We start from the raw sequence: 23,470 nt of genomic DNA on the forward strand, positions 1-23,470 counted from the left end.
GTTTTAAACTGATGAAATAATGATACACAAAATTTACAGACTTTGTCAATTTTAAATGTAAACTTAAATAGAAGACCTTTTGATGGTAATTGTTTTTCCAAGTGATCTCCTCCTGTTAGCCTGTGTATATACATGTGCGTACGCGTGGCATTTGGTTACTTTATGGCCTGCGGCACACTTGTGGGTGTCGTAAAATCAACACGAATCCATGGCTATGGCACATTCCAACCACTCCACTCCTCCTCCCGGATTCCCCTAAAACGTTGTCCCTTTGTCGGTTATCAATACACGTAAACTTCTCGAAAGCGTCAGAGTGTCCTGACCGCAAATGGCAGCGAGGACCTGGCTCTACGGAATTGCGGTTGGCCCCTGGGGGTTTCGGGGGTCCTGGCATTTGGGGGATATGGGGGCGACACACTTAACACAGCACACGAGAATTTCAAGTGATTAAAGGACCCAAGCCTAAGTGAATTATGCGAAATTCCGGCTACCGCGCTAACGTTTTCGATTCCAGCCCAAAAAGCTCAGCGAGCTCATTAAACAGTTGATTGAACCAGCTGCAAATGTAGTTTCTGTTACAGAGATTTCCTAAATGGCGACAGACTTAGATCAGTTAGGGTAAATGGCTTCAAGAACAAAGTCTAGGGTCTTGAAACCTTTCAAGGTTTAATAAATAAAAACAATATATATTTTATCTAAAACGCTGGCTCATTAGACTTAAAGTTAGGCAAACAAAATCTCTTATCCGAAAATTAGCAAACATCCCCTTCGACATCTCTTCTCGATTTTATGAAAACCTAATCCGCAAAGTGCAACCACAAAAAAAATGCTCGAGATGAAAGGCAAAAAAGTAAACGCAGAGGGGGAGAAAATTTACGCCATAAAAAATTAATATGCAATTTAAAAAGTTATCGCTTTGAGTTTTTCTTTTCTTGGCTAACAAAAATTAACATTTACTTAGAGGAAAAGCAACAGCTGCTGCAGCAACTTTTCCAAGTTTTGGCTTTCCACAGCTCCAAAAAAAAAAAACCATAAAAAAGAGAGGAAACGAATAAAATACCCACGACTCAGGGCACCTTTGGCTTGTTGCAATTTTAAGTTGCACTGGGAAATTAATAATTTTCATGTAGCATTTCCTCCCACCCCATGTCCTTTCGCCCCGGCCCCTCTATAATTTTCTTTCGTCCTTGTATGCATATGCGATTTTCGTACAAAGTCAGAGAACCGTGTCTGAGGTGAGAAGTAAAGCACGAGCTTGCAGACGGAAAAGAAACGACTTTGAATATGTATGTGCACTGGGAAAAACATCCCTTAAAAAATTTTATTATTTAATTATTTTAGTCTAAAATACAAAATATAGCATTTGTCAAAACATGTTTTTAATAAAAAAGAGATTGTTATTTTATTGTGGATTATATTTTTTGTTTTTATAAAAAGTTTATTTGAAATGGAAATGTATGTGTGCATTTATAATTCGTATGCTCATGTCGCGTATGACGTTGGCATGGTTGTGGATTTCCAAGGAGGCGGGGTGGCGCCTCGGAAAATGAGATGTGGAACGAAGGAAAAGCGTTGCTTGAGCTACGTTCCTGGCTTCTTAATGCCGTTTTTCTTGGGCACCCACTTTTCCATCAAGCTCTTGGAGCGTCTTGTGCTTCGTCCGCTTTTCTCCTTCATGTGCATATTACGCTCTATGCATATTTGATGCACCCACCCATCCAGCCTCTCCCTCCTCGATGGCACCTGTGCAGGCTTATAGGACTTTGCCAAGGATACGAAAAGGATGTCAATAAATGCGAGAGTGCAACTCATTAAGAGATTAAGGGCCACAAGCCGGGACAATCATTATTATTAAATAATATTTTGTGAGAGACTTTTTTAGCTTGAAGACTTGTAATATTCAGTACCTCCTCTTATTAGGCAAACTTATATATTTTTTGCAGCTGCACAAACCCTTTCCAAAATCCGAGTTTATGTGCATGTCTCAAGAGGTCACCAAGTGGGCAGAGGAGACACTGAAAAAGAGCAAACTTTTGGCCCTGACCGAAGACCGAAAGACAACAAAAACAATTTCTCAAGTACTAGATAAATGGCCAGAGGCGGGGAAGATAAAGAGTAGGAAGGGGGTCTGGCCGGGCCACTTGAATGCCATATAAAGGCGTGGGTGTGGCTGAGGGCTGCATTCGAGCATTTTTGGGCATGTCCTGGAAGTGTTTTTAAGTGCCTAGAGAGTCGAACCGCAAGAATTTATGACAATCCAAAGCAAATGAGCCGGTGGTTCCGTATTTCAAGTGATATATGTATGAAGGTATTCCTTGTTTAGGGTAAAATGAATTATGCAGTAATAAAATAACAATACTTATAATATTTAATTAATGTGAATAAAGTTTCATCATGAGAGAGGTTTATTTTTCCAACAGTAGTATTTGCTTCCGAAACCATAACAAGTATTCAGAATTGAAACATGAAACGACAAGTTGGAAAACAGAAAAGTTCTGCAAAACACAAAAATTAGTACACTAATGAGGAAACTAGATGCAGAAACTAAAACTACACCGATTAGCAGTTGCATTTTAATTGCTAAAGCCAAACTTTGGGCCACAGCAGGTGGGCGGAAGCATTTGGGAGCTTAGAAACTTGAAATTGCTTTTGAAAGGCTGGGATGTCTTTAAGAATTTATGGCTGATGATCTAAATGCTGGCAACTTGGCAACTAATGAGCAAAATTTTGCCATTGCATAAATAACATGCATCAAAATGTTTTCAATAGACCAGGCTCCCCAGTCAAAGTTTCAAGCGGCAACATAAATCTATTTATTTCTCTGTTCATGTATGTGGGCCAGGATGTTTTTCCTGCGACTGTATGTATCTGTATCTCGAATTTCGTATCTCTTTTTCACTTTTCGCTCCGCCTGTCGTTTTGTCCTTCTGTCGCTCGATCTCTATGCCCGTCCGCTGGCTTCTGTCTGCAGAGCAACCCAATTTCCGGTTTTGCTTAAGCATTGCGCACAATTGTAAGGCGCACAGAGGCCCACCCAGATCCCCCAGCACAGCTAGTCTGTCTTTGTATCTATGTGTAACTGAATTGGAACACATGCGCCCCAGGCCAAAACTGCAGTGCAGTGCACTAGGCTGCGGTCTCCACATAGCCTCACAGTCTCACACTACCAGTTACACCCAAGCACAACTACACTCACACACCAGTGATGCGGAAAAAAGGATATCCCATCACCGTGATTGGGAAATCACTTTGGGTAGAGATATGTTGCGAGATTTATTAGGTATTTAAGGAAAGAGGTGAACTATACTTCATTGGGGGACATCAATGGGGAGTAAGGAAATAGTTTTCTTCCTTAAATTAAATGTCGTATTTCTTTATGAATATAATTGATATCCAACTTAAAATATGTTAATATCACGCATGGGGCGTATGCGTATGAAAATTATTATTTTGCTTCAAATTTTCATACTTTTCTACCCACTTTTCTGTTATTTCCCCAGTAGCCATAGATCCCACACTTTTTAAATTTATTTTTATAATAAAAAGCACTTTGTATCATCTCTGTGGGCAACACTAACACCCTGACACAGTGGCATACACCCACGCACACATGCTCATTAAAAATGTCTGTCTATCCTTTCTTGTAAATGTATTATGAGCTTTGCTGTGCTCATATTTAACTTTTTCATAAAAGGGAGAAGTGGCGTTAAATAAATGTCCTCCGTCTCTCTACTGCCGACTCTGTCTTCACCATCTCCCCATCTCTTTCAACGGGCATATAATCGTGATTTTCTGTGAAATGTGAGCACTTTTGTGTGGGAATTTCTTTTGGACTCACCGTGAAACAACGCGTGGCAGCCAGTCGCCTCCGCAGTATTTGGCCAAGACGGGATCGTTGGTGGAGCTGCCGTCGTAGAATATCAGGTGATCCCGTTCCCCTGTACAGTCGGACCAGGCTCGAATGGAACGTGAGGTTTTGTTAAAGCTGGCTATCGAACTGTAAACAAAAATCATATAATAGGGTTAGACAGGTTATCCACAAAAATAGCAAGCAAATTGAAATTTAATAAAAATATTTTCATTCAGAGGAAATTCTGGTAGAAAATACAAGGATATCAGCAGCTGACACATGGCCGGATATTGATTTTACGGCTTGTACGAGTTAATAACTCCACTCCGGTATAGTTGTTCTTTTCGAAAATCGAAAATAAATGGTAGCTAATATCAAAAATACATTTCACCTAATCCCATCAATCCAATTACATACTTCGCATGCCGGCCCGTAATACAGTTTTGCATACAAATTGCATTTGATGTGCATGTTGTTGAGTTTACTGCATTTAATTGGAATATACACACAACTTTTCGGCGACGAATGCTTAACATTCTCGGACACGAAACTGTTTCATTTTGCCGTCAGTTAACAAACTGCAAACTGCAAACTGGAACTTCGCTTAGCAATTTGCTAAATTGAAATTTGTCATACAAATGCAGATGCACTTTCCTGGCAACACATCCCATATACATACATAGGTATATGTTACTTGTAGGTTTGCTTGTATTCCATTCAATTCATAGAGTTTGGATTGGGGGGACAGAATGGTAATGCTTATTTAATGCTCTCCACAGCAGGTTGCATAGAATTTTTAGATGCACAGTGAGAAAATTCAAAAGATTTAGGACTATGCCTATGCAACTTTTTACAAAGTCATTCTCAATTTTTCTCAATAGGAAGTATAGTGTCTTTAATGGAATACCTAGTCTTTATTTTTAGTGTAGTCGATTCCGTACTTACCGCTTCACCAAAGCCTTATGCTGGTTCTCCTGGCTGACGGCAATCATGGCGTGTTTGCTGGTCGGCACTTCTTTCTGCCGGATCGTCCAATAGCAAGTTACATTCCTTGGATACATACCGGGATAATTTGGACTTTGCAGGCGACACTTGTTACGATAGCATTCATCGAATTGCCTGGTACAATAGGTGCCAGGTGTCACCCGGCCAAGTTCGAGCGGCTTATCGGGCAGTCCGTATCTGAAAAAGAGGGCCCAAGAGGTGTTACTGACCAGGTTCTCTAGCCAAAAATTCCAGTAAGTGTTGTGTGAGTTTTGTCATTTCCATTCGCATTTGCGTTACGGTTCGTGCGAGTACATTTTGAATGGTATTTAAGGCTTGCAGCAATAGTAGCAACAACCAAAAGACCTGAAATTTGCATAAAATGTGCTCCTGCTTTTTCCCACGCACACCCACACCTAGACTGAGTCCATATATTCATATACCTGTTTTCGGAGAGGTGTACCTGGGGCTCCGATCATTGTTTAGTTTGCTAATGGTGTGCACACGATTCATGGACGTCGGACAACGTTAAGGGCACTGGCAAAAATGGGGCTTGGCATATCCTTTGCCAAAAAATGTTTGAAAGCTCCCAAGAACTCTAAAGCCATTTATACCCATTGAAATGATTAAAGTGTATTAGGCAAAATGAGTGCCAGTTTGGTTGAAAATCCCTCATTCTCTGGTAAATTGTGTGTAATTTATTCAGGCGTAAAAATACATTTCAATTTATATTTTCCTCGCTCTCTCTAATTTGGCCCTTCTGCAAAAAGCGCGGCCCATTGAAAGGCTGGCAAAAAGGCATTGGGATGAATAGACAAATTTGACACATGCCTAGGCACAAGGCACTAATAGATTGCACTACAAATTCTAAGGTGAGGATAGAATTCTATTGAACTCCTAGACAGTTAGTACACGGAACTCATGTTTTATGCAGGATGCCTCCGTTTACTCGCCCCTTAAATTCCAGGAAAAGCCACTCCCAGGGCAACCAAGTGGCATTGTTCTTTCAGGTAGAAAGATTTTAGTTTCTAAGCAGGAAACTTCGAAATAGAAACATCCATGGTACAGAGCAGCCGAAGCTGACGGATACAGATGACATTAGGGAAAATCGGAGCAGGGAAAAGAAATGCATCGAACCATTGGCAATTGAATAGTTCTCGGGCTGCTGGGATATTTGTCAGTTTGTCGGTGAAATTCAGTTCTACTTACCTCACAACTGCATCCGACTGGCTTATAAATTTATATCGTATGCTGAACTCAAAGGGCTTCTCATCTCGGATATTGCGTGGCGGATGAAATACCTGCAACGAATTGTTAGATATTGAATGCAATTGGAAATGCTGATTTGCCGAAAAGTGCAATCAATGTGAAAATGCAGTGACAAAGTCACGTCACTCTCTGCCAGAAAACAATTGGAAGGGATGGGTAATGAGTTAAAAATCACCATTCCCACACGCAATGCCATTTTAATTATGCAATTTGCGATTGCTTCTTTGCTTTTTCTCCATTGCCCTGTCGTCTCCTCATCAACACTCTTGCTGGAGTGAAGTGTCTGAAGTAGTTCTCTCTTACATTTCGAATGAATTTTTATTAATTTTCATAATTTATGCGCGCCATCTCGACGACAGCAACAGCTACAGCAACCAGAATCTCGTCCTGCCGCTTTCCAGGACGTGTCCTTTATGCTACCATGTCCATTTGGCCATTTTTATGGCAAGGCGTTTATTTAAAAATTAATCAAAAAGTGGCAATGGAACAACGTCGTCGGCTGACTGCCTCAAGTAAACATTACGTATACGCCGTGTGCTGCGTGAGCGGAAAAACTCATTCAATTTTAAATGAAAACGAAAAGGTGGACTTTATACGTTCGGAATGTTCGAAGGATTTTACGCTCTGGCCAAGTAATTGAACCTGATGCAGATATTGCAGGATTGCTGATGGAACAGCAGACACTGCAGCTGACATTTTTTCGCTTTTTGATGGGACTTGAGCCGATATTAATTAAATTAAATGACATAAATGAGTAATAAAATACTCAAAATCAATCTTAAAGCAATCCAAATAATTTGAATGAAGGTTACACAATTTCCGCTCGCTTCTGAGCCCAATTCCCAAGGCTATTTTCGTCCCTTTGGCAAATCTTTGCTCTCACTTGCACGCGTACTCACCTTCACCGACGCTGTCACCGTGGATGTTTCGCTAAAGTATAATTGCGGTCCAGTGGCCTTGCCGCACCAGGAGCCGCCGGTGAATGGGCGTCCCAATTCGCTGAGCTGCCAAGTAAATAAATAAAAATTTAATTAATTAAAAATCAAGTTTGTTTCGCTGCGTTTCCCCTTGCTGGTGACACGCCCACCAGCCCATCCACCCACCATCCGCCACCCGACATCCACCATCCACCGAAGGGCTAAAAGCAATTTCGCCCGCCAAGTCCGGCCAAATGCTGTTGCGCAACATTTAAAGCCCAGATATTGGCACTGGCACTGTGTGCACTGCACTGGCATATTAAAAAATTGGGTTAAGTTATAGCCGGGCGCTCTCGTATTGATTTTATTGCCATCAGAGGGTAAGTGAAAAACGCATACAAAATTAATAAACGCACGTATCGGTTGGCCATCTGGCGTTGGGCTAATGGATTATGAGTCCGAGTTGTTCAGTATCCTGTTGCCCCCTTTTATTTCTTATTTGCTCGGCCACCTACTGCACTCAATATTTGATTGTTTTCCTTTCCGTTCTTCTCCAACGCGACATTTTCGACATTTGAGTGCACTTGGCAGCCGCGGAGCCGGGCGGCCAAAACAGAAAAAAGTAAACACTTTTATACATTTGGGCCAGCATTTTATGCAAGCGAAAAACTGTTGGCAATCGTCGAAGGTGGACACGTTTGCAGCTGAAACAACAAATGGCCACTGCCCTCCGACTGCAAGTGCTGTTCCATAAATGTATTTACATTTTGACCAAAAAAGGGGCGCCCGGAGCTAGCAGTAGTGTTTAAATTATCGACGCTGTCAAAGTTGCAAAAACGGTCATGAATTGTCATTGGTAGAAGGGAAATGGTTTCCAAAATACCATACTCTACCTGAAAGCTTCTTTGAGTTTTCAATTGTTTTGTCAATCTATGATAATTTGAATTTTGATTTAAATTTTGTTTGAATGGGGAAAATGCATGTGAAGCTTGCCAATACTTATCTGATGCTCGAGCGAAATACCTTAAAAGAATTGATTTTCTATGATTCTGCATCAAAACCAGCAAGCAATTTTATTTGCTATTTCAATTTTTTCTCATAAGCTTCATAGAGGATTCCTATCCAAAATGTTACAAAAGCAATGCTTTTCCAAAGCACATCCGATTCTTCCGCGGAATACCATAAACGATTTGTAGACCGGTACTAAATTTTGTAGAATTCTGTAAGACCGGTACAGACCGGTACTCGGTTCTGCATCATATTTTAGAAACAAATTTTCTGGAGGATCCTCTTGAAAAAGTTTGAAAATGCAAGTAAAGCTCCATAATTCCCAGAGAAAAGGCTGTATCATTAGAAATGTCTATTCGATTATTTCACTGAATACCTAGAACGATTCGTAGACAAATTCTCGGACAATCTGCATTTAAATTTTAAAACAGTTTATTTTTCTCCTCTCCCATTAATCATTTTTAAATCGATACTTTGTAATTCTGCATCAAAATCTAAAGACTAAAATTTATAGAAAAATTTTACTATTCACACTATTTAAAATTTTTTTTTTTGATTTCCTGAAAAAATGCATGTGGAGCTAAATATGGACCCAAGCGAAGGCTAAATCTTTGTGAATATTTATCCGATTCTTTAGCGAAATACCTTGAACAATCTGTGTATCGATTTTCCATATGTCTTCATCAAAACCTGTTAGGTTAAAAAAAATCATTTTAAAAATTATTTTCTTAAAACTTTTAAATGGCGAGCTATGGCGATGGCTGTATCTTGGCGAATACGTACCCCTCGTATTAAGTAAACTTTTGCCCACTAACTTTATTACCACTGCTCATCTTCATCGAAGTCTAGACAATTTCCTGATTTCCACATATCCAGGCTACCCTGCTGAATAAAGAATATCACTGCCCCATTATGCGACACAAACGTTTGCCTTCGCCCCGGGACAACTGACATTTATTGAGCCTCCGACCATCCATAGGCGGCATTAATATTGCTAATACCAGTAGAGGGAGAGGACACTGGCATTTTGAGGGGGAAGAATTTTCCGCTTTTCATCCTTATTTTTTTACCAGCCTGCGGCCTGGGTCAGTGGCCAGCAGTCGATAAATGGAGGATTGGAAAATGGAAAAGGCAACAGCCATGGCAGCTCATTTACACTGGGGTTCCAATTGATTAAGTTTTTAGTTAATGGGTTATTTGAACTGAACCGACCACCGACGCCGATGCCGATGCCCAGGCCGAGGCCGACTCTCAGTCCTTAGCCGGCGGCAGTTGTTTCTGGCCAGTATGTCCTTTCTGGCCCAGGCCGGACATGTCCTGCGGCTGCCTCAAACCCAAACAACAATTTTTGCTGTAATTGCAAAGTCGCCAATCGAGGTCTGGCCAATATTTGTAACTGGTTAGAGTTGCAGTTGCACTGGAGTCGTGTCGGTCCATTGCTGCTGTCATATTGAATGACCAGGGCAAGTCCATTGGCCATCCCGTTCTATCCCTGGGCAGGATGAATGGGTCACCGATTGGATAGTGATTGGGGTAGGTGTGGCAGGGGCAAGGGGTAGGGAGATCCACAAGCAGGCTTTACTGCCTGGCATAATGGTAATTTTCTGATTTCGATTTTGTGTAAATTCATTGCAGACTCACTGGTCGATTCCAGGACCCAGGCCTCTTCTTCTTACACAGGAAAATATAATTTCTATTTATTTGTTACTATTATAAACACAAATTTTCTTTAAAAGGTGGTCTCAAAGTTAGGAAAAATATTACGCATATGACCCGTTTCGCACTTCTTGGCTCTAAAGTTTTGATTGTGATTTGTCATTCCCACATGAAACTTTTTATTTCAGTGCATCTATCCCTTTACCCTATGCTCCCTTCACTTCCTCGCCTATCCCTTTGGTCGCTCCTCTTCATCATCGTCATCATGTCCATTGTGTGCATTGGAGCGTTATTAGCATCGACTTCATAACGAATTATTGGACTTTCGTCGTTGTGTGTGGGGTCCTTCGTCCTTTTGAGTCTTTTTTGCTCGTCTTTGGCCTATCTGCACTTGCTTTTTCTGGTTCGTTTTGTGTTGGTTTTAAATTGATTGAATTATTATTGTAGAAACATTTTTTTTGATCCAACATTTGGCCTGCGGGTTACATTTTAAAGCAATTTGACTTGATTATGCCAGGGCTAATAAAAATGACTATCTTCTTGGCCAAACATTTTCACACGTGCTGGCATGATGGCCTACTAAAAACTGGAAAGTTAATTGAAACTAGAAGCTATTTTCAGTCAATTGTTTATAAAATAGACTTAAAGGACTATTGGAGATCCTTTCAGCTATCAGTTTTTTTTCTATTATATATATAAATTAATAAATGGAAATGTTAGGGTATTTATACGAAAAGAATGCATCGTTTTGGGGCTCAGGGATGTCAGCGAGTGCGATAAAATTTTTATCTGCACTGCCGATGTCCTGGCAGCCGCTGAATCCTTTCCCCCTCGCATAATCTGAAAACAATAAACAAAAGCTGCCGCTTGTCAGTGTTCATTCTATCAAGTTAATTGTGATACGATTTAAGAGCATAATACCAGCCACGTCGCAATGTCCCCGCTAGCTGTTTGATTTATTGCAATTTAAGGCATTTGCCATATTAAAAATAAATTATTTAGCCGTGAAGGCTTTTAATTTGCAATACAAATGCTCTAGAGACAAGCCAATAAATAAGTAAAACAAAAAATTCCAGACCTTGGAGCCTTTTCCTTTCAAAAACTCGTAAATTTTCCCTAACTTTCCGCGGTCAGTCCTCGGCCACGTTGAGTTATGAGCTTAACCATGGCAAAGTTGTTGCATAATCCATATACATATTACGTATATACTCTTCTATATGTACGGAGCCTCATAAAAACTATTGACAAACTGGAGGATGTCCAAGCTGCTTCTACTCCTTCGGCTGTCCTGTTTTGCTTGGCTGGAGCACAAGGATGGGGATGTTATGATTGTCAAATATTGAGTCATTTGCTCAAGCTGCTCTCACAAGGACACTCGGGCCCAAGGATACCAGCAGGCTCCTCGTCTCCCTTGTTGTTGCTGTTGATTTAGGTTAATACGTTTATGCATAAACTTTATTATTTATGATTAGCAATATTAGCAAATAGACAAAAGGTCCTGGCAGGAGTTTCAAGCAGATAAACAAGGATGTGACACTGGGATTTTGTAAAGCCAACTCAAAATACGGTTGAGCCTCAGTTAAACTGACTAACGTAGTTAAGATTTTTAAATATATTTAAAATGGTAAGCCAACCAAAAATAAAAGTTTTAAGTTACGGAATTTCATCTGAATCTGTATTTAAGGCCCACTGACAGCCAAAGATTGTTTGCTGAATTATTAAAAATAATTCCGAAAAGGTCAAGATAAGGACAGGCCGGCATCGCTCCCCTTTCGGCCTTTTTCAAAATGCATGAGACAGAATGTCCAACTAAATTGAATAAATGATTAAACTGAAACTTCAGACCCGACACGGGGTGATGGTGCTGGACCTGGGTAAATCATATATAAGCGTATACTATGTGGGAAAGGCAGCGGATATAAATTTTCCGTTTCGGTCAAGAATTTATGTGGCCAGGCCATGACACGCATTATTTATACAGGTTCAAGGGGCCGAGAGCCAAGGGCCGGGGGGTTTACAAAACCGCGTCAGCAGTTAAAATTGCCTTCAATGGGGGCCACAGAAACACGAAAAAAAAACAGAACAGAAAATAAATACGCCCAGCTCCGATGGAAATGGTGGGTTTTTGAACGGCGGGGGAAAAAACAGAACACAAACCTGCGGTTAGTTACGAGTCTATATAGAACTGCCACGAAAACAATGAACAATGCAGGAGCAACGAAAAAAAAATTGAAAATATTTAACTGCATTTTAAAACCGAAGCGGAAGGCAACACATACAAAAAAAAAGTGTTTCAAAAGTTGAAAAATTTAGTCACCGGTTTTGGTAATACTCTAGATTAAGATTAGACGGTTATAAGGATTAAGGGGCTATAAAGTCCTCCTATAAGCATTTCTAAAGTAACAAATAGGCCACATATGTAGTTCTTAGTGTTTGTTGAAAACCCTAATTGTTTTTTAGAGAAAATTAGGTTACCACATCAAGCGCATTTTTCTCTTTCAAGGGTGTACAGCTGATGTTCCCTGGAAAAGTGCAATGTCAGGAAAAACTAGAGGGATCCCGGATCGGCGCACCCCTTATCCCATTTGCGGAAATCCCTCAACTCCGTACACATGTCAAGCGCCAAATGAAACCTCAACAGGACATCGCAGGATGCATACGACTGCACGGCATCGCAGGCCCACAGTCCTGCAATTTTGCAGCGCTCCCTTTTTTTGGGAGACCCAGCCCCAGCGCCACAAAATGTCAGTGCACGCCCCACGCTTGTTAAAATTTATTGTTGCACAAAGGGCCAAAAAGATACAGGATGCTGGAAGGCTAGCAACGAGGATAAAGTGGGGCACATCTGAAACAAAGCCTATAGAGCTAAACTAATAGAGGTTTATGGTTTTCCAGCAGTCCAAAGATGAAAGCGTTCCACGTAGTTAGTAGATATTTAGGGATAGTAGTGATAGCATCGAATGGATAAGTTATACCTCCTATTATTAAATAGGAAATACCCTCCCTTCAATAAAACATATGCATGGGCCAGGACCTTAACTAAAGAATATTTTACTTTGAAAAGACGATGAAGCGAACCAACATGTCTAAAATTTCAGCACTTCAATGCAGACACTTCATTTAAGCTAGAAATTAAAACGGCTTATGGCCAGTGAAGGGGGAATAAAGTTGCTAGCTGAACTAAAGCACTGTGAGTTTATCAAAAGCGATTCAAGGGATGCCAGTCAACCTGAAAGATACGAATGCAGATGTGAGTAGACAGACAAAAACTGAAACAAATACGGATAGAAACGAAGGGAGCATTTGAACATATTGCACAAGTCAATTACAGGGATTTAGTGTGCTTTTTTGTACATTTCATTTAGCCAGGATTTGGGTGTTGGCAGTGGCGTTTTCGGACAAGGGCGAGGACAGAGCCCTACATAGCTCACTAAATGTGTCCGCAAAATTTGCGATAAAAATATACACCACACAGACAGACAGAGAGACGAACTGTGCTTCGTACATGTTAAATAGTTTTTCTTTTTATCCCAGAGCTTCCAGAGACGGGGCTAAATGGATATGACCCAATGACAACACTAACAGCACTCAAGCTTCAGACCCCGGGATCGACATGGCCAACACAGATGCAGAGGGGCACGCACACTGGCGCACCATTCAATTCAATTTGCCAGGCTAATGTGGTATTTGTCAACAGAGAGCCAAACAGAAAATTACAGAATTACTCGGACATTGATTGAATCGAACGACGGAAAGGACGAAAGGAAAGGACAACGACAACGGCAGCGGCAACGCCTGGCGACGAAACCTACCAACGATGACAAGCCAAAGTCCTGGCCAGGATTTCCCAACCACCCACCACCCATTCATCCACAGATCTATCCATCCAACGCCCATTGGCTTGGGCATAAAATTATAGCCACGACAACGCAAGCAAATGGAGTGCAAACTCCCGGACAAAATTTACCCGCCCACTCCCCCGGGGAGGAGGGTGGAGGGGAAAAAACTATTTTTATTATCACGTAACATGAATTTTAATAAATGAAATTCCAGCACTCTCACCTGCATGAAGCCCTCGGGACAGCCGGGCAGTTCGCCGGTGGGACTGAGACTCGTTTCGTAACCATCCACGTCCGTGTCGACCATGCCCTCATCGAAGCGGCCCACCGTGAAGCCATCAAAGATGATCTGCAAAGGTAAATAAATAGGGTTGGTTAAATAAACTCTATATATATTTATTTCAAGCTTCAAACTATTATTTTTATTGCCATTTCGGCTTACAGAAATATTGTCTGGAAAAAAGTATTTTCTTATTTAAAAAACATTATTTTTTAAGCTTATTCCAAAAGTTATACGAAACGTTTGCTTATCCCTTCACTCCTTCACTCCTCCTTGGAACTAAAACTATATTTTATTTTTGCTAAAAGTTATGCAAATGAAATTCCATTTGAGAAAAACTGTAAGGACCTTGCCACGCCTTATGGCGCCCGCCCACTGTTTGCATATTTGATTGGCCATAAAAAAATACACACACACCCTTACACTCCCAAAGAGGAAGTCAAGTCAAGGTCAACGTAAGGAAGTTCTGAGGCAGAAAGTCAAGTATCTAATCTGGTATGCAATATGTACATTATGTACTTATGTGTACACATGTATTTTTCTTAATAAAATATGCAAATAAATGCCAGCGTCTGTGTCTGGGAGTGTGTGTGCTGGGCCCGAATGCGGAAGCTCCGAAAATTGGAAAGAAAACTGAAATGAAAAGGGTTCTGCCTCGTGTTTCACTTGCCACTTGCTTTTCATTTAGTCAAGTTTCCAAACACCTACGTATCTTAGAGATTTTCACTTCCAATTTGAAATATTAGGCAAAAAGGAAAGCTCACTTCAGGAGCATCCGAAGCTGATATGCCCTTGCAGTTAAATGGCAGTTGATGTTACATACAAGATAATGTCGGATAGTATATAATTTCATTTTCAAAATTATTCAATTTTTCGTGATCGATCCCTTAAAAATGGGGTTGTTCCCTATCGGGTCCACAAATATAATTATATCTTCCCCAATTCTCATCCGATTCCCCAGCGAAATACCTTAAACGATTTCTAGATCGATTCCCCACCATTATTTTTTAAATTATTCCCCTGAAAATGGGGTTTTTCCCTATATGGCCCACAGGGATAGCTATATCTTTCCCAATTCTTATCCGATTCATAAGCGGAGTGCCTTAATAGATTTCTAGATCGATTCCATACCATTCTGCATTAAAATACTGAGACAAAATATTTTTAAGATTTTGTGTCCATTTTCCGTGGTGTGATCCCTTGAAAATGGGGGTTTCCCCTATATGGCCCACAGTGATGGCTATATCTTCCCCAATTATCATCCGATTCTCAAGCGGGGTACCTTAAATAATTTCCAGATCGAATTCGCACCATTCTGCATCAAAATCCTGAGACCAACTATTTTTTCGGTTTTTTGTCCATTTTTCATGATGGAGCCCTTAAAAATGGGGTTTTTCCCTATATGGCCCACAGTGATGGCTGTATCTTCCCCAATTCCCATCCGATTTTTAAGCGGAGTACCTCAAAAGATTTTGATATCGATTCCCAACTATTCTGCATCAAAATCCCTTAAAAATGTTTGTTAAATGTTTGTTGTTAAATGTTTTGTCCATTTTTCGTCAGGGAAACCCCATTTTTCCTCGATGTAATGGTATTTCCGATCAATGTAAAATAAATATAAAGCTCCAATATAAATAATGCTTTCTTCGGCCGGAGACGGGTTGTATGTATATATTAGATCGGTTAAAACACTACACATATACATATATCACAAATATCGGATATCGGAATATATGTACTATGTAGTATCGCAGATGTCTTTACGGCTTTACTCACTTTTGACCAAAGTTATAATACCCTCTGCAAGGGTATCACAAAGGCAAACGTGACAGCGACCAAAAAAGAAGAGTTCGAATGAAAAATCCACATCGTACATGGCATTTGTGGCTTCATTAGAGGCGACAACTGGACGACAGTGGGAGAATTCGAGAAAAACTTTTGAATTTGCAAGTTTTGCCGGGCTTGTACGAGAGGAAATTCCCCTGGGCAAGTGAAGGACATAATTTATGTGCTCTTTGCATTTTGGCTCTAAACTTTTTGGCTCCTCAACGTGCCAAAGTGTGAAACTTAAATCATACACTTCAAGATCGTCAAAAAAAGGTTTAATAAAACAATAAGCCCTGGTGGTTTTATCCATATCATGTCTGATTTGTTTGTGACGGTAAATTAGATTTTATTGCCTTCAATTTATTATGAATTTTACCACAAAAGACCATTTATTCAATAGAGATTATGCATTAAAAAAATTATCAGATGGCGACGAAAAAATGGCAAACTAAAATATGATGGCACACAAAAAATAAACTCATATTATTGATGATAAAAAAATATGCTAATTTATGCAGAGTTTGGTCTGCATGGCATGTACACATTTTTCTGTCCATTTAAGAGTTTAAATTGCGCCAAAAAAAAGACCACTTTTGGCCATTTGATTTAACCAAACTCAGGGCCGTGTGTGGGCTAAGGTATTTCCATTAAAAATTAGCCCATGGGTAAATGGCAAACTCCCAGGCAATTTAAACTTCTGCGTGGGTCTGGTATTCTGGCTGACAATCATCAATCAATATGTACAAACAGACAGGGCAACAACAACCCTGGCTGCCTGGTTCCCTGGCTCTCGTCCTCGTCCTCGCGGATGTCTAACATTATTATTTCAAGCAATTTCCCACACAGACGCACCAGAGTGAGAGGAAAAACAAGAAAGGAAAGCTAACTTCGGGCGGAGCCGAAGTTTATATACCCTTGCAGCTAAAACCGGATATATATCGCAAACATCGGATATAGTTGGCCGATCCTTATGAAATTTGGTAGGATGGATCAAAATATAATCTGTACCAAGTTCCAGCTTTCTATCTTCAAAAACACAAAAGTTGGGTCATTTCCGATCGTTCAGTTATATGGCAGCTATAGGATATAGTCGGCCGATCCTAATGAAATTTTGTAGGTCGGATTAACTGACCAAAAATAGAATGTGTACCAAGTTCTAGCTTTCTATCTTCAAAAACACGAAAGTTGGGTCATTTCCGATCGTTGAGTTATATGGCAGCTATAGGATATAGTCGGCCGATCCTTATGAAATTTGGCATGTCGTATTATTTTGCCAAAAATAGCTCTCATGTCAAATTTGAACTCTCTAACTCTAAAAACACCAAAGTTATACCATTTCCGATCAATCAGTTATATGGCAGCTATAGGATATAGTCGGCCGATCCCGGCCGTTCCGACTTATATACTGCGTGCAAAGGAAAGAAGGGTGTGTGCAAAGTTTCAAGACGATAGCTTTAAAACTGAGAGACTAGTTTGCGTAGAAACAGACAGACGGACAGACGGACAGACGGACATGCTCATATCAACTCAGGAGGTGATCCTGATCAAGAATATATATACTTTATAGGGTCGGTGATGTCTCCTTCACTGCGTTGCACACTTTTGGACAAAATTATAATACCCTCTGCAAGGGTATAAAAACCACGCAGACCTTTGGGAAAGCGGGAAACCCGGGAAGCCAGAGAAAAGCCAACCGCATGATTTATATGCTACGATGAGTTAAGGAAGAGTTAAAGGAAAAAATGTACAGAGAGCCGAAATGGCTATTGGCTATAAAAAATTTGAAGTATCTTAAAAAATGTAGTACAATTTTTATAGAGATTATCTCGTACATTTTTCGAGATTCTTTAGCCAGAAAAAAAAATTTCACCACACATTTTCGTAATTAAATTTTCCCTTTTTTTCTGTGTATCATTTTATCAAAAAATGTGGTCTACAAATGCGGAAACACAAAATAAAAAGTTATAACTTATGCATGACAGATTTGTGCAAGGTGCAAAGCCCACGAAGGAACATTTTGCATATATCATTTTATGTGGATGTACCTACTTATTCAAATGTGTGTGCAAGACTCCCCAGAGTATTGGATGGAAATTCGAGACTGTCGAGAAAACTTTGCAGGGAGGATGTGGCAAGGGAACAGATTTGCTGACTACCACTTCCTGGGACTCAACTGCTCATTGCGATGTTTACGCAAATTGCATGGGAAATCAATTATTTTCGAAATTGAAATTGACGTTTCTCTGACAGCTCGCCAAAAATGTTTTGAAGCGTGTCTAATTTCATTGTCAACGTGGGTGGGCTTCCACTTTCCGTTTGCTGTTCGTCGCTTGCCGCTCGATTTGTTTGCCCATTTCTTCTCTATCTATCTCTCTTACTTTATCTGTCTGTCTTGGTTGTGGGTCTCTTTCACTGCCTGTCGTACCATCTCTGTCAGGGTCCCCCCAAAAGGCTTTTTAAAGAGCTAGGCTTCACTTAAAGCGCGGCTGGAAATCGCCAGAAGTCCTAATTAAGCACGCACCGAATGCTAGAACCTCCGAAAATGTCGGCAGAAATGCCACTGAGGCGAGAAATGGAGACATTCTGCGTGGCAAGCACGAATGGAGATAGAGATAGAGCTTAGAATAAGGGGAAAAATGGAGTACTATGGATTCTAAAATACCCTAGACAATCAAGTTCTTTCATATATCAATACTACAACATGGTGGTGTTTGAATTATTCGTTTTTAATTAAGAATGATATGATATATGTAGATTTTCATATTTTAGAGAATATTAATTCAATATTTCAAGATCATTTTCATAAGCCACATATCCAGAACATTCACCCATTAGAAACCCAAACCCGCAGCTTCATCCAGACCTGAAGCTTTTGTTGTGGCTGGGGAATGGTTCTGTCTCGGAATATTTCACGGCGGTGCATTTGTGCATGTCGCTGTCGTCTGACATTGTGTGGGTGTTGTGTGTCAGTTCCTGTTAGAGAACGCTCCCCACCTGCTCCGCATACCACACACTCTGCAGAACCCTACACCCGGGACTCTCTCAGGCCAACGGATGTGTGTGCATTGCACTTTTATGTCGCTGACGCACTGCTAATCTTTGGCCTACGGCTCACTAAAGCCAACAATCGGACAGCGGACTACGGACACCCGGACATCGGACAGAGGACAGCGGACAACAACACGAACCGAGCAAACACTGCACGGACTTGGCAGCTCTCCCCCTTCTCCCCAAAAGAAAAAACACACACCCTCTTAGGTAAACCCCTTACTCACCTGGACAATGTCGCCTTGATCATGACCGGATGCTGTGAATGTCAAGTGACAGAGGAACGGCAATTTATTCCACTGTGGCGTTGGCACTTTTATGGCATAGGTGCGTCCAATATCGCCATAATAAGTCCGATTGCAGACTGTCGACAGAGTGAAAAAGTGGAATTTGAGCTGAGTATTCGGTAAACTACAGTAAGACCACGATAGAGATGACCATCGTTAAGTACAACAGGGCGTATGAGTATTTTTTTAAGCTATAATATAACTCATACGCACTGTTGCACTGCAGTTTGTTCTCTTCTGGTCAACTCTCTTTAGGTCTTACTGTTCGTTGTATATTTTAAGTTCTTTTGTCAGGAAAAAGCAGACATGGCCATCTGCTGGCATTTACTCACCGGAGCAATGTTTGGGCTCATCGGTGCCATCGGCACAGTCGCTGCGTCCGTCGCAGTATTTGTCCAGTGGAACGCAAATGTTGCCGCTGTTCCCGCTGCCCTTGCATGAGAACTCAGAGACGCGGCAGGCGAATCCGAGGGTGGTGGCCAGCAGGAGGACCAACACCGCGGGCAGCAGCAGTTGCAGCTCCACCAGACGCTGCACCGACGAAGATGAACTCCACAACCGGTGATGGCAGTGTTTGTGGCGTCTGGGCATCCTCGGCATCTGGAAATGGGAATGGTGACGAAGGGATTAGTTGAGTCAACAAATTGTCAGGTGATGTGCTGGAATCAAAGCGCTCCAGTCAACCGGAAAATGAGGTGGCGGTGAGTCGTAGAAAATGCCCTCCAGCTGACCCATATGGAGTGTGAGTTTTGACTCATATTTTTAAAGTCATGCGTACAGGATTTATAACAAATTCTTTATAAAATACTTTAGTTACTTTATAAGAATTTTAATGACCATTTTTCGTTCCTATTTCATACCTCTTTGATGCTAAATGAAGTTGTAATCTGTTTTCCAAAGAACCTTTAAGTAATTCCCCTTTTCCTACCGACCCGCTTTCTGTATTTATCCTTGTTAGCCTTGCCCCCTGTGGCCTTCTCATTTTTCTGCAATTTCTGCTTAGTCTCCCAAGCTAATTATTTTAGCTTCAGTTGGGATATTTTTCGTTGCCCACTTGTAAGTTTCTAAAATCAACAGGAAGAGCAAAGGGGAAGACAACTCTCGGATCCATCGTGGGTCCCCAAGCAACGGACGCTCTTCAAGTCGAGCTAAGTAACTGAAAGTGTCCCGGTTGGCATTATCTTCATTCTTTAACCCTCGTTGATACATACACATGCACGGCAAATGTCCTGGAGGGGAGGACACAATTATAGCACAAGTCGAGCGGGAAACATATTGACAGGAGAAAGTCACGAGGGGACGCCTCAGAAATAATGGGAGCGGGAAAAAAAGGGGAGACCCAAGCGTTATGAGTGCTTTCCTGTTTGGCACGCGCCGCTTTTCCCAATCCACTCTTAGCCCCTGTCGTCGTTCCCCCTCCCAGCATACTGTCATGCCACATTATTATGCTTTATTTCCGTGTGTCCTCTTTGTGTTTTATTTAAAAAATGTCCTGGAATCTGAATGGACTTGAAAAAATAAATAATACATTTTGGCAAATATAAGGATGTTTTATTTTGAGTAAATATTTTTTTAGAATAACAATATTTTTAAATTTAGCGAATGTATAAAGAAAACCTTCAGAAATTTTGATTCTGTTTTTAATGAAATTTTTTTCCGTGTTGCAAAAAGTTTGCAGAGTTCTTGGCGACGCCTTTTGAGACGTTGTCTTGGACTTGGACTTTTCCTTGCCCTTTGGCACTTCTTGGGTTATTATTTGTGCTTTGGCTGTGGCTGGCTGTGGCTGTCCTGCGCCAAAGTGTTTACAACACTTCCGGCGCATAATGGAAAACAAAAGGCTTAAAAGGGGATACACAATGGATTTGAGCAATCAAGTGCGCTTTCGAGCACCCCGACCGATAACAGTTTTCTTTTTTCCCTTTTCACTGCTGACGTTGTGCTGTGTTTTCGCTTTTTTTCTTGCACCTGCCATTAAGTCGAGGGCTAAGGAGGAAAGATGCTTGCGCCTCGCACCCTCCCTGAGTTTGTTTCAAAGTCATAACAATGCCGAGTTTTCAATATACGCCGAAAGCAACTCACACGTATGAGCCATAAAGTCCTCCCATGTGGCAGGAGGAAAAAAGAAACGGGGCATAAAACTTCAAGTAGTTACGTCCAAATGTCTGCACGGCTAAGCCCTGCCACAACAATAAAGCCCGAAAGGGTGGACATGGCAGAAAAAAAAAGGTTTCAAGGGGTCTGGCTTTTATGTCTAAAGTTTCACTTGAATGTCGAGCCCACATACACACACGACGGCTTTTTCCTGGAAAGAACGTCATTTAAATTCTGCGAAGAGAGGTAACGAGAGGCAGGCACCTATGCGCTTGGGATTCCGGGTCATAGGAATTTTAATTATAAACTCAACTGGATTTTCGGTCTGGCATACACAAAAATACGTTTATACTTCAGTTAATTCAATGCAGATTCGCCCGGCTCCTGTGTGATTGAGCTTAGGAATGCAGTTACCAGCAAGTGGAGGCTATGAATAAGGCTGCAGGCCGGCTGAAAGGATAATGGCTAGGAATAAGGAAGCAAAGTGCGCAGACGGAGTCGGAAGATAATCGGTTGCAGCACAAGCCATCTCCCGGCTCAAAAGGTCCCAGGAAAAAACAAGGAAACAGCTTGTAAGCCATCTCTAAGCCACATGCCGGCAAACTGGCCATGGCTAGTCAAGGCTAAAAGAACGGCAACGTGGTCCAAAGCAAGACCAGAAAACAACAATGGCAAGAAGCTCTTTAGAAGAAACATCGAATGAAAGGCTTCTCAGGGAATGGCAGGCAAATAAAAATTCAGAGCACCGTGTTTTAAAAATATTAAAGACACTAAAAAAAATGAATCCTCTGGAACTACAATCCTTAATTACCACAAACAGATACCCTCTAGTTGGTGGTTATTCCCAAAAAATAGTCCTCTTATCCCTTAAACTTCATCAGGCTTCTCAAAGGTCTTTCATTGAATTTATGACCACATGACTGGGAGGACACTCGTCTGTCTCCACCCTTGGACTAGCTTATCCAATCAATACACTCCCATGCCCCGGCACAATCAAATTCTAGTTACACTTTGAGTCCTTCGGATGCAATCACATGGCCACAATTAGAAGGCAGAAGGCACAAGGATAGGAAAGCAGAAATTTGCCACAATTGACAAAGAATTTATGCGGCGCTTATGAAAGGCTTTGGGGCTAAGACCCCTTCACCAAATGACAGAGTTTCACTTTTTTGCAGGCACAAAACGAAAGGGAAAATGGAAAAGCCTATGACGTCTATTGGTCTAGCTCACTTCACTAAATAAACGCATCTGGGCCAGTAAGAGCCAAAGTGGAAAGCCGTAAACTGTGAGACAGAAAGAAAGTAGAAACCTATGAAATAATATTTGAATTTCTCCCTCAGAAATCAAGTCGCAAACGTGGGCATTTCATTTCCCGGAAAATGAAATAATTTCCACAAAAAAAGAAATCAACAGCAAGCTGACAAAAAATAATAATATTTATAATTAAATTAATAAGAAGCAGCATCAAAAGGCGGCTGGAGTATGGGCCAAAAGGCGACTCGCGGATGGCCAGAAGGCGTCGGGAAATTAGCATAACAAAGCCATTAGGGGACTCGCAGGGGAGCGCCAGTGGATTGTGATTTCAAAGCCAGAATACAGCCAGCGGTGGCAATGACAGAGGCGCCTGGGCCAAGGGGAGCTCTGGTGGGAGTCATGAAAGTAGTGGGGGAAGGTGCTGCTGGCCAAAAGGCGCAAAACGGCAACACAAACACAAACAGACTTCGAATGTCACCCGCAGAGGGAGCTGCACGAAAATAAAATGGAGAGGGCTTCATAACATGGCCAAAAAGAGAGATAATTCTTCACTTAAAATATTCAATAATAACTTTATTAACCTCTTTTAATATTAATTCTTTAAGTGCTTTAATAGACAAAGTTTTCTAATCATTTATAGTTTTTTTTAAATTATTTTCCAACATATTTTTTATGGTTTTCTTTAATTTCTTGATGTGTACTTTCCCATTGGATAGTATTTTCTGCGTTCTCTTTTTTTTCAGTCGCAGTCTACGTGCGAAGCTACTTTTTGAGTAATGGCCAAGATTACGTTGCAATGTTGGGGAAAAGCGGGAAATGGTCGAAAAGAGCGCCAGGACGCGGGAGAGGGCTCAGAGGTCCTGTCGCTTGTCTTTGCACAATTTAAAGTTGGTGTCACGCATCACGCTTCGGTCTAATAAGTCTCGTTTCTCCTCTCGTTTGCGCCCCAGAGTCGTCTGTGGCAATTGCAACGTGATTTGGCCAGCACAGCGGATCAGGAGTGGTGAGGAGTCATTCTCTGGTTACACGCTTTGGGAGACAATGTGGCGTATGAGTAATGTATAATTGAGAACACCCACAATCAAATTAATCAGGAAAAAATGATAGAGTAGAATAATATATAATTTTACAATTGAATTCATTTATCAAATCATAAATAA

The 23,470-nt window shown here is 41.1% G+C and overlaps 1 protein-coding gene and 1 long non-coding RNA gene across 9 annotated transcripts in view; one reads left to right on the top strand and one right to left on the bottom strand.

Annotated features, from left to right (window-relative positions):
- LOC108132724 (uncharacterized) overlaps positions 1 to 23,470 on the bottom strand; it is a 63,095-nt gene that overhangs the window by 23,047 nt on the left and 16,578 nt on the right. Inside the window, exons 3-9 of the mRNA XM_017252245.3 lie at positions 19,298 to 19,565; positions 18,906 to 19,042; positions 13,747 to 13,872; positions 7,003 to 7,107; positions 6,044 to 6,135; positions 4,796 to 5,032; positions 3,839 to 3,997 (exon numbers count right to left, since the gene is read on the bottom strand). Of these exons, the coding sequence (XP_017107734.2) occupies positions 3,839 to 3,997; positions 4,796 to 5,032; positions 6,044 to 6,135; positions 7,003 to 7,107; positions 13,747 to 13,872; positions 18,906 to 19,042; positions 19,298 to 19,565 (1,124 nt within the window). The remainder of the gene's footprint in view (positions 1 to 3,838; positions 3,998 to 4,795; positions 5,033 to 6,043; positions 6,136 to 7,002; positions 7,108 to 13,746; positions 13,873 to 18,905; positions 19,043 to 19,297; positions 19,566 to 23,470) is intronic.
- The window catches only part of LOC138926246 (uncharacterized), a 73,505-nt gene that overhangs the window by 10,600 nt on the left and 39,435 nt on the right, over positions 1 to 23,470 (top strand). For 6 of the 8 annotated variants that reach the window (XR_011442686.1, XR_011442690.1, XR_011442685.1 and 3 more), the window contains exon 2: positions 12,188 to 13,880. This is a non-coding gene — a long non-coding RNA (uncharacterized lncRNA). Of the gene's footprint in view, positions 1 to 12,187; positions 13,881 to 23,053; positions 23,069 to 23,470 lie in introns of those variants that run through there. The other 2 variants (XR_011442692.1, XR_011442691.1) reach the window with 2 other exon arrangements.

This window comes from Drosophila bipectinata, chromosome 3L, assembly GCF_030179905.1.
Source record: "Drosophila bipectinata strain 14024-0381.07 chromosome 3L, DbipHiC1v2, whole genome shotgun sequence".
In the NCBI taxonomy this organism is placed as follows: Eukaryota; Metazoa; Arthropoda; class Insecta; order Diptera; family Drosophilidae; genus Drosophila; species Drosophila bipectinata.